The following is a 12050-nucleotide window of genomic DNA, read 5'->3' as shown; positions in this document are numbered from 1 at the left end:
TAAAACTGGGACGAGTTTTAAATTGTCGTCGACAGATGGCGCTGTTTATTAGTAACTTAATGAAATAATTTAAATAAGAGCCTCTAATAATTACTTTAAATGGCCCCAGTGAGCTCATCTATATCAATAATACTAACTTTAAATTATATTACATTGACATGAATTTCTAACTGGAGAGAAATAATATCAATTGTAAGGCAAGACTATTTAGTTTATAACAACAATAAATAACAATAAGTGCAGTTATAGACATATTACTGATATTTATCAAACAGTCATAATATTTACAATTGGATTTATTCAACTAGCAACATTATTTTTTGACATTTAAAAAAAATCATGTTAAGCTTTGAATATTTCTGAAAAAGCTGCGGTATTGCCCTTTTAATATTTTATTTCCTATTTTGTTTTCCGTATCAGGTGCGCTGAAAAATTGTTTCGGATAAAATCAGATGTAAACAGACTCGACCAAAAGACCACTTGGCTTTACTTTTGTTCCGTTTTCAAACTGTCAGCTCACTGGTTCAATAAAGACTAGATTAAAACATAAATAATGTATTTCACGTCTTTTTAATCTTCTCCCCGTACTCCGGCGTTTTGGCGTATTTATCTACGTTCTCACTAATACTCGTTGCTACCGATATTTCCGTAACCGGTTCTTGATTTTTCTCATCACTATTATCTTTTGCCGATTCACCGAAGTAAATTACTACATCATTATCTTCCACTTCATGGACTGGTGGTACGTTTTCTACGTTCGGTGGTGGTACGACTATCGTGTGAGTGACGGAATTGTCAGCTCGCTGGTCGCAGTCACCGTGACTGAAGTCGTTGAAGTGGCGATGAGATTCCTTTTGCAATAAATGCTTTATATCGTTAGTACTTTGTATTTCTTGATCTTTTTGCTGTTTCGATCTGTCTACTGGTTCATATCCGGCTGGAAGGACCAATCCTTGTTCAAGACTATCGTAATTTACATTTGTTTGATATAAATTCTGATTTGATTGATGTTGATTTGACGATTGCTTGAAAGCATTCTTTGTTTGGCTTTGGTCGTTCTTAACTTGAGAAGGTTGTTCTATGGCTTGTAATATGCTCTGAAGTAGTCCTTCTGATAGAAGCTGTTCGTGAGGTATCGACGGTGATGTTCCCTTGCCCCGGCCGTCATCAGCTGATTGTATTTGAACGGAATAAGTTGCCTGATTGCTTTTAATTGGTATTTCTGATTGACTGATTTGCTCATTCACTTGATGTAAATGTTGACTCGACGACACGATCTTTTGTTGCAGTTGCTTCGTTTCTTCGCTCAGATTCTTGATCTTTTCTGATGTGTGATAGATTTGGTCTGATAGAGAATTTTGGCTGTAAATATTTTTGTTGCCATCTTTTATGGATTTCCCTTTTTGAGTTGTTTTCGATGTCTTTCCGTTGTCGATTTGATTGGGTAAGATCGTTTGTACTAATGTATGGGACGCTGTCGACAAATCTTTGGTGTTGTAAGAAACGGATTCACTACCTTCTGCGGGAGTGTTGAAAGCATTTTGGGAAGACAATAACTCTTGTTGGTGCTTGTGGAATGCGGAACCCAGTGAGCTCAAACTTGCGACGTAGTTTGATGCTAATTCTGATGGTATTTTCCCACCATACTTAGCGGCTTTCAATATGGCTTCGTGGTAGGGACAGTGCTTTAAAATAGCAGCCGCTTCTAAGTTAGATAAATTAGCCAATATTGTACCGTCGATTGTCGCTGCCACAGCGTTGCTGGTAGATCCAGAAGCTGTATGATCTCCGACTGTCAAAAGTGGCGCCGAATATGAATCAATTGGTGAACCATACAAGTTACTCGGTTGCTGGGATTGGAAGTTTATCGGTTGTCCTGAGTGCGGTAGGCTGTAGAGATTCGATGGTTCGATAGAAAATGAGACGCCGTTGAATCCATGGTTCCCAGAGTGATGACTTGAATCTTTGACGTCACGAATCGGTGGTGGTAAATAGGCGGGGCCTTGTTTCACATGATCGATTCCATGGGAGTCCTTATGGTGGGATATTTGGCCGATCTGCTGTATTAAACCTTCGGGTACCGAATCTCTGAACTTAATGGGATGTCTTGGTGAATGACCACCGGTATGGATAGCGTGCCCACCACCTGAAATTGACCCATAGGGTATAGGTAGATTAGCCGGTAACGGTTTCGGTGGGGCGCCGTATTGGTTGCCTGGTGGAACTCCATATACACCTGATGGTGGTATGAGGCCTTTGGCTCCCTGTTGTCTATGAGATGGAGGATAGGGACCATTGGACAGTGACTCAAAAGGTGGAGCACCGTATGAGTCAGAAATAGCCTTTTCAGGTAGAGAGGATTGTATGAATGTGAAATCGGATTGTGGGTTATTGTTTTCGGTGTAATGTGCTTCGAAGACGGTTTTTGATTGGTCAATGTGATTGGAGTCTCCACCGACGATAGCATTCAAATCGATGTTTGCTAAAGCATCCTGATGTACCGTGGAATAGCCTGACGATATTTGTGCGCCAGAAAATTGTGACTCTTGGTTGATGTCAGGTAGGGAATGTCCGTCTAAGTTGATGCTCACTTCTTGGACCAGCGGTGGTGGGGGTCCGTATTGGTCCAAAACTTCAATATGTCCATTGCTGTGTCCAATGTTTTGTATGCTTTGTATCGTGTGTACATTATCACCGTTGTCGAATAATGGCTTTGAAACACCTGGAATTGGTTTCCATCCGTCGTATAGGACGTGGGGAGGTGTTGGTGGAGCGGGTATGCCTGGATGGGGTGGTCTTGGGTTAGGGTCTGGTTGTGGTGGTCCGTAATGGCCGATGCTACCAAAATCTTGTACCACTAATTGGTCATTAGGTCCAATAGGGCCAAGAGAGTGTCCCGGAGGTCCATAAGTGTCTGCTGGTATGGGGAAATTAGGTTTCAAGTCTCCTGGTAAGCTAGTGATTGGAGTGCCGTATATTGGAGCTGGAAGATTTAATCCTATATCATAATTGGTTCCAATGCTTGTTCCAACACTTGTTTCTAGACTTCCAAAGTTGGTTCCAATAGTGCTAATACTTCCCACACCTGTTCCAATGTTACCAATACTTGCGCTAACTGTGCCTAGATTTTGTGGTAAAGACACGGGTAATTCAGGGAAGCTTTGAACATTTAGTAATGGAGGCCCATAGCTGACCTTTGGTGGTCCATACACAGGTTTAGGTGGTCCGTATACTGGTTTTGGTACTCCGTAAACAGGCTTCGGGAAAGAAAGTTTCGGTGGTTTAAAAGGTACTCCATATGTTGGCTTTGGAAGGTTTTGCTTTGGCGGACCATAGTTCTTCTTTGGTGGGCCATAAATTGGTTTCGGTGGACCATATGTCTGTTTTGGTTTGTTTGAATGGTATTTTGGTGGTCCGTAAACTGGCTTGGGTTTACCGATAGGCGGTGGGGGCCCTTCGTAGTTCTGGTTCGGGAATACTACCGGAGATGGGGGGCCGTATGCACCTGGTGGTGTCTCTAAAAACGATGGTGTATCTGGTACTCCGTAAACGGGAGCAGGATGCGGTAAATCTGAAAAAAAAAATTAAATTTAATACAACTCACACCATTCAATCGACTGCTATTTTTCGTCACTAGATGGCGATAGTTGTATGCTGAATCGCGCTATCGTTTGGTATTTCTTAAATTATATGACGTCTAATGTCATAACGGAGAAATGTGGCCAACAGTACTCATCCGAAAGTTGATTAGAACAGACCATTGGAAATGCTACCGGGTATCCAAAATGTAGTTCCAGAAATTACGTATAAATATGTAAGAGAACTAAGATGTTATGCCCTTATTGAGTGCCTGTAATTACAATGGGCCACTCTAACAGTTCTAATTGGAACACACCAATGGTTATAGTCATACATTATTTATTTAAAAAAAAATACTACCCACCACTAGGTATGTTCAATGGTGGTCCATACGCATCAGGGGGTAACGGCTCTCCGTAGGAATTTGATAAACCTGCTTCTCTTTTCTGCGCCTGCGCACCTGGAAATTACAAATCGTCTGTTAAAGATACAATTGTCATTGACAGATGATCGTTTTTTAAACATATTCAAATTAAGAAAACTGTTTTTAAAACTGTATACCACGCTAGCACTGTTTTGGGTTTTGTAAGCTATAGTTAATAATATGTAACTTTTATTACTTGTCTTTTAGTTCACTCCATATGTTTAATGCAACAATGGAAACTTTGTTGGCGTATGGTAGAATTATTTTGTTATTAATTGCATGTACTATATACTATGCTGTATGTTTTCCTAAATAAATAAATAAATAATTTTTTAGTCAATGTTAATCGCCATTAAATCTCAACCAGGTAACAGAGTAATAGTAGTTTGTTATAGCTACAAGTCATGACTTCAAATCGGTGCAATGAGATTTAATTATTGTATAACCCTGGATTCGAACACAGCATAACCTTTCCGATCCTATTTAAACCCACTGGTACTGAAATACCAATCATCAAATTGATTCAGTAAAGGAGCTGAGTTTCATACATACTTATAGCAAATTATATAATGTATATAATTTGCTATAAGTATTTATTTAGACTATTACTTTCCGTGAAGTTCAAGCTTTCGTCCCAATTTTCACGAGCAACAGACAGACAGCATTTTTTTTTCACATTTAAAAAAGTATAGATCGGTATATACACAAAAAATAATATAACGATTTATCTATAAGTAACATTGCAATTCTTTTACCTGGTACACCCTTAGTCGATAGAATAAAACGTTACTAATATATCTGATTATTCAGCCATCCTGGTGTCTGGATGTTGACACGTGCCTCGGATAGCACGTAAAGCTATGAACCTTGAACGTGTGCTTTCCAGATGGTCTCGTGGTAAGAACGAGTGCATCTTAACCGATGATTGATGAAAAACCTAGGCAAGCATCACTGAATATTCATGTGCTTAATTTGTGTTTGTAATTCATCTCGTGCGGTGAAAACTTCGTGAGGAAACCTGCATGCGTCTGATTTTATAAAATTCTGCCACAGCATATTCCATCTTCCAAACCTCCTCCTCAAAGGGAGGCCTGCCTTAACCCAGCAACCCAGCGTTGGTATTTGTGTAATACGTTTTGCACAGAAAGCTATCCCCTTGGGAGTTATTAATCGGCTATAAATAAAAGGAAATACCGGATTGTGATGCTTCAGCGACTAAATCCTGTTCGTTGTCCTTGTTGACCAGGCCTGGTGGACTGTCTTCAGCCGTCACCAGCGCCGCCAGCAATACCACCGCCCACTGGAATAAAATAATTAAAGAGGATCAGAAAAATGTTGTTTAAGGCACGAATATTTTTACAGCACAAAATCAAACATGTCATAGGGAACAATTTCAAAGGTTAATCCTGTCTTTGGGCTTGCCGTTTCCTCTCCTAGCATAAGCTTTACGCTTAATTTTGGGGATTAAAAGAAATATAAGAGCATTGCGAGGGAAACCAGTCAAGTGCGGGTCGGACTCGTGTACCAAGGATTCCGTACCATTGACTAGGTAAACAGCAATACACACATTTATTGATATTGAGAAAATATAGACATAAATGCATATGCATTCACGGTTCATGTATCTATATAATATTTTTTACAATTTTTGATTGTCTGTCTGATTGTTCCAGCCAACATCTAGAACGGCTGATGTAATAAAAGTTACCTATGCTACTTTTATTTTAGAACTATACATACAATAACGATAAAGTCACGCTGCAATATCTAAATACTGTCCAGTATGAAACATGCCACCACTCCGCCGTCACGTGGAGTGCCTCATACCAACGACATAATATCACAAAAGCTTAACAGAATTAATAAGTTAAATCTGCGAATTGAACATTATTTTTTATTCACTAGCCATCGGCACTCGGCTTTGCACGAGTATAATACTGATACTAAATATACTACAGAATTTGTTTATTAACGACATCACGTTACAACCTTTCAAAATGATCAGTGTTTGTTTACTATATTGTCTATGTAAATGAAAGGAAGAAGAAATAAAGGAAATGTCTAAATTGTCAGCGTCTCTTTATATACAAAAACCTTCCTCTCGAATCACTCTATCTATTAAAAAAAATCGCATCAAAATCTGATTGTTAATTTTAAAGATTTAAGCATACAAAGGGACTTAGGGACAGAGAAAGCGACTTTGATTTACTCGTATACTATGTAGTGATGTCAAACGCGCCCGAAGTCGCAGACATAGCTTGTATTTTATTAATTTTCATTTAGAAATCACAAAAAATGCCTTGTCATCTATATTAGTTCAGATATGATCACTCATTTTCAGTCTGTGAATTTCAACTATATAATGCAACAGTCACACACGAGATGTAACGTCTCAGCCACCATTCACAGGTCAACGAATTAAAAAAAAAATACTTTCACCTTTCGCACGCTCTTGAACAATCTAGTTTAACAGTAATGGGAAAAGATTTATCGACACATGACTTTTTAGTGTTCCGTCAGATAGCACAGATTAGTAATTGGACTAGGCTGTTATTTTTTTAACCTTCGTCTATACTTCTTTAGAAAAAGTTTTGATGACATCGATTTTGGCGCCTTTCATAATGACACATTTGTAATTACTGTCAAAAACGGTTTTTGATGCGGTTTTTTTTAACGGATGGAATGATTCGAGTGAAAGGTTTTTGCATACAATACATGGACAATATAGTTAATAAACACTGATCATTTTAGAAGTTTCTAATGTGATGTCGTAAATGAATATATTTTTTCACTTACATTGCAAACTTTCTGAAACCTACTAGATAGATCAAAATAATGTACTGCAGTATACACAGCTTACACACCACACCTTATTTTCGAAGGTATTACAGTTTTAAAACGCAGCGACATAGCATTGTATTTTAATAAATTATAATATTTAGTATCAGCATTGAACCATTGAAATATAATAAAATTGGAGTGTCGGTTTCTAATATTAAAACCACGGTACATATACCAAAATAACATTTCTTACAATTATTGTCGGTCTGTCTGTCTGTCTGTTTGTTCCGGTTAATCTCTAGACTCTAGACGGCTGGACTGATTTTGACAGAATTTTCACTGGCATATAACTTATATAATAGGCTACAATAATATTTATTTTATTATTTTCAAAGGCATACAAGGTCGCGGGCACAGCTAGTATAATATATACTTACTAATACTACATACTTCACTAATCAATTGGTTTTCTTGTAATCGGAACTACAACTAAAACCGTTCTTACTAGTTAACTTGAAAGAGAACTGGTTTCAACTAGTTATAACCGGTTTGTATACCATTTCCGACTATTGATAAGTACTATGGGAACTAAAACTGTTATAGTTTTGTAAGACAATGTCGTTGTATGTGGGTTTTTAGTGTTTAACCTAATGAAGGTGGGAATGAGCGCGGGTGAGCTTTATGATCGTAATCGTGCCATTGATAATATAAATATATTGATAGCTGTGTTTGTATTTAACAAGAAAGTTATTCTTGTAGCCTACGTTACTCCTTATTACATCAGCTATCTGCCAGTGAAAGTCCCGTCAAAATCGGTCGGTACAACTATTAAAAAAAATAGCAGACACACAGATTAAAAATGTTATTTTGGCATATGTACCGTGTTGACATACATATGCATTGAGTAAAAATCGGTAGTAAAAATTTTAATATTACAAACAGACACTAAAATTTTATTGTGTATAGATTTCGACTAGATCTTCGACACCAATTGAAACCTATCCACAATTATAAATCGTTAAAAAATAATGATTTTTCATTCGATAACATAGGAGTCGTACGTACGAAGCAATCGTATAATCGATACATTTCGATATTAAATCCGCAAAATTCAATGACATGACAGACAATACATGGCCGCCCGTAGGGCCATGTTTGACGTTTACGGGTGCGTTCAGTAAGTGTTTCAAATACCGAACAACTTCCCTGTGTGTTACTTTTATAAAACGTCTTAATTGGCCAATACGTCTCATAAACAAGAGATGTGTATGCCATTGAATATTAAAAAAAAAAGAAAACGTGTTTCAAATAATATTTCGTTCTAGGTTAAGGATTAACAAGGAAATTGTTACCACTATGCTCGTCTTCAAAAATTAATTAATTCTTCAAAAATTAAAAAGTTACTGTACCCTTCCCATTTATATCAATATTATGATCCTTCACCCAAAGGTTGGATAAGGCCGCCTGTTGCACCTCATGCAACTTTTGTGTAACAAAAATCTTATTTTTTAGTTTTAAGATTGGGTGCAATAAAGAATAAATAAATAAATAAGTCTATTTCCTCAATCGTACTGATCAATCTCTTTCGTGTCTTGTATATACTACGTGACATTGGCGAAATAATCTGTACCCTGTCACTACAACTATAAGCCATTAAACTAAGAATTGAATATTATCGAATAATTTTGTTAACTCAATAGAAAGTTATCCACAATATATTATTATTAACTAATAAAACGTATTTTATTTAGTTTTATTTATTTTGCCCAAATGAAGGGTTTTCATCTGGGTTTAATACAGAACAGCCTGTAAATTCCCACTGCTGGGCTAAAGGCCTCCTCTCCCTTTGAGGAGAAGGTTTGAAACATATTCCACCACGCTGTTCCAATGCGGGTTGGTGGAATACACATGTGCCAGAATTTCTATGAAATATGTCACATGCAGGTTTCCTCACGATGTTTTCCTTCACCGCTGAGCACGAGATGAATTATAAAGACAAATTAAGCACATGAAACAGCGGTGCTTGCCTGGGTTTGAACCCGCAATCATCGGTTAAGATGCACGCGTTCTAACCACTGGGCCATCTCGACTCAGATTTTATTTTATTTGAGATTTTATTGAAATTAGACAAATGTAGAATACCTCAAGATAATTTTCTTCACTGAATACGAGATGAATTATAAACACAGATTAAGCACATGAAACTTCAGTGCTGTGTATTTTGGCGGGTGGGTGTTACCCAGATAGATAAAGTCCCATCACCAAGTAATATAACTCGTTTTAAGTATTCCGAGCCGTGCAGGCCCAGTGGTTAGAAAGCGTGCATCTTAATCGATAATTACGGGTTCAAAACCAGGCAAGCACCACTGAATATTAATATGCTTAATTTATGTTTATAATTCATCTCGTGCTCGGCGGTGAAGGAAAACATCGTGAGGAAACCTGTATGTCTCTAAATTCAAAGAAATTCTGCCAGATGTGTATTCCACCAAAGGGCATTGGAACAGCGTGGTGAAATATGTTCCAAACCTTCTCCTAAAAGGGAGAGGACTTAGCCCAGCAGTGGGAAATTGACAGTCTGTTGTAGTTGTTAATTAGTCTATAGCCGAAAAAAAAATTGCTAGTTAAAGCGCTGTCAACTAACAGTCCTCTAAATCTACATATTCTAATATTATAAATGGGAAAGTAACTCTGTCTGTATGTTACGCTTTCGCGGCTAAATCACTGAACCGAATTTGATGAAATTTGGTATTAATACGAAATACGTGTAAAGCTGCGTGCTAAATATGATTCATTTCGAACACCGGTTCGGTTGTCTAGAACTAGCATACGTAAACATCCCTCTTGTAATTGACATAGTAATATCATAGCCAGGTAAGCCTTTTTCAAACAATATATATAATAGTAACTGATAAAAATCAAAATATTCCTTACTAGCGATCCGCCTAGCTTCGCACGGGTTAAGTAATACTGATACTAAATATACTAAAGATTTTATTTACGACATCACATTAGACACTTCTAAAATTATCAGTGTTTCTTTACGATATTGCCCATGTATTATACACAGAAACCGTCCTCTCGAGTCACTCTATCTATTAAATGAAACCTCATCAAAATCCGTTGCGTATCAAAGATCTAAGCATACATAGGGACAGACAGCGGTAAGCGACTTTGTTTTATATTGTGTAAGGATGATAATGCAAATAGCCTCATAAGAGCACTTTTCATCTCATATCACGTTTGTTAATGTAACGCTACCTTTCGGAAAATAGATTCTATGAAAAGAACCGTCAAGAAACTCAATCGATCTACGTTTCCGTAGCCTCATATATGACTAAATCAACGAGGCATAACTTAGGTGAGAATGTAATTATCTATTCACATATAATAAAATTTTAGTGTCTGTTTGTAATATTAAGACAGCCCTTTATACTCAATGCATATTTATGTATACACTGTGCATATACCAAAATATCATTTTTTACAATTTTTGTCTGTCTGCTAGTCAGTTTGTTCCGCCTAATCTCTGGAACGGCTGGACCGATTTTGACGAAAATTTCACTGGCAGATAAGTGATATAAAAAGCATATTATTCGATACAAGATTTTATAGATGATAAAAAAGTGTGGAGTTAATACCGGTTGACTTCCAAGCAGGATATATTAATTTAAATAATTTTATTTGTATTAACTAAGATGAATTTGTAATTTTTAAATGTTGAAAAAAAGTAACTACTGAGTTTCTTACCGGTTCTTCTCGGTAGAATCTACTTTCCGAACCGGTGGTAGCTTCACTTATTTGTAAAATGACGATTCAAATTCTTGTAAAAGCCTACCTGAATTATGTTTATTTTGTTTTTGTTTAAGAGTATCTTAGGCTACAATAGTAGGTTTCTTTTGTTAAATTCATACGCATACAAGGTCGTGGGCACAGCTAGTTATAATATACATTACGCTCGTCAAGACGTAATCGAGAAACTTGTTATTACGAATAAGTAGAAAGTAATAAGTGAACAGGAAGACGTAATGTTTCTTGTTTCAACGACTTTCAAAAGTTGATAATTGTGCCTCGACTTTAGAGATCCGTTGCGAACATATATACTAATATTATGTATGCAAAAGTAAGTCTTTCAGAAGCTTTGGTGTGTGTACGAACCAAGCTTAGTGTACTTTAGTTACTAATTTTAGATTAGCTGAAATAAACAGAGAGACAGACGGCAAAAATTTTTAAAAAATGTTATTTCGTTTTATATGTACCGTGGATAAAAAATAATTATTTCTCGATAATTTTAAAAACCAATTTTTGGAGTATCGCAATCGGTGCAGAAACGGCGGAGGACGAGCCAGGACAGACAGACGGATAGACATGACGAAACTATAAGGGTTCCTTGTAGACTACGGAACCCTAAAAACAGCTATGTATTTGATTATTAGACATCATGAACATAAGCAGCCTATAAATTTCCCACTGCTGGGCTGAAATTAGACACATGCAGGTTTCCTTACAACGTTTTTCTTCACCGCCGAGCATGAGATGAATTATAAACACAAATAAAGCATGTGAATCTTCAGTGGTGGCCTAGGTTTGAACCCGCAATCATCTGTTAAGATGCACGCGTTCTAACCACCGGGCCATCTCTCATCATACTAGACACTCCAATTGTATCATATGTATAGATAAAATATGCTCAAACCAAACGAAAATACAACGTGTATTCGTATAGAAATACTTAGCACTGTTGTGTTCCAGTATAAAAGGTCATATCTTTCATACGTAGGTTGTCTCACTGGAACGAAATATAGTAAAGTAACAGCCTGTACATTTCCCACTGCTGAGATAAGGCCTCCTCTTCCATTAAGGAGAGGGTTTGGAACATATTGCACCACGCTGTTCCATTGCAGGTTCGTGGAATGCAAATGTGGCAGAATTCCGATGAAATTAGACACATGCAGGTTTCCTCTCGACGTTTTCCTTCACCGCTGAGCACGAGATGAATTATAAACACAAATTAAGTGCTTAATTTGTGTTTATAATTCATCTCGTATATATATATAGTGGTGCTTGCCTGGGTTTCCATCTTAACGAAATATACTCGCCCTTGACACTGACCTTGCCAGTAGAAACTCAGTCAATGGTACTTAGTAAGAAAAACGCGCCGTCAATAATTAACATCTCATAAAATATACAACATACAAACATACTTAACAGCTAATGTACATTAAGAACGCATTAAGTGACCGCCTATGTAGGTCTGAGCCGTGTT

The 12050-nt window shown here is 37.1% G+C and overlaps 1 protein-coding gene across 1 annotated transcript in view; it reads right to left on the bottom strand.

Annotated features, from left to right (window-relative positions):
* Positions 1–402: 402 nt before the first annotated feature.
* The window catches only part of LOC124542341, a 33625-nt gene continuing 21977 nt past the window's right edge, over positions 403–12050 (bottom strand). The window contains exons 3-5 of the mRNA XM_047120314.1: positions 5198–5303; positions 3944–4039; positions 403–3571 (exon numbers count right to left, since the gene is read on the bottom strand). Coding sequence (XP_046976270.1) covers positions 561–3571; positions 3944–4039; positions 5198–5303 — 3213 coding nt within the window. The 3' untranslated portion in view covers positions 403–560. The remainder of the gene's footprint in view (positions 3572–3943; positions 4040–5197; positions 5304–12050) is intronic.

This window comes from Vanessa cardui, chromosome 30, assembly GCF_905220365.1.
Source record: "Vanessa cardui chromosome 30, ilVanCard2.1, whole genome shotgun sequence".
NCBI lineage: Eukaryota > Metazoa > Arthropoda > Insecta > Lepidoptera > Nymphalidae > Vanessa > Vanessa cardui.
The sequence above is the reverse complement of the archived record's forward strand: the minus strand, read 5'-3'. Positions and strand labels throughout refer to the sequence as shown.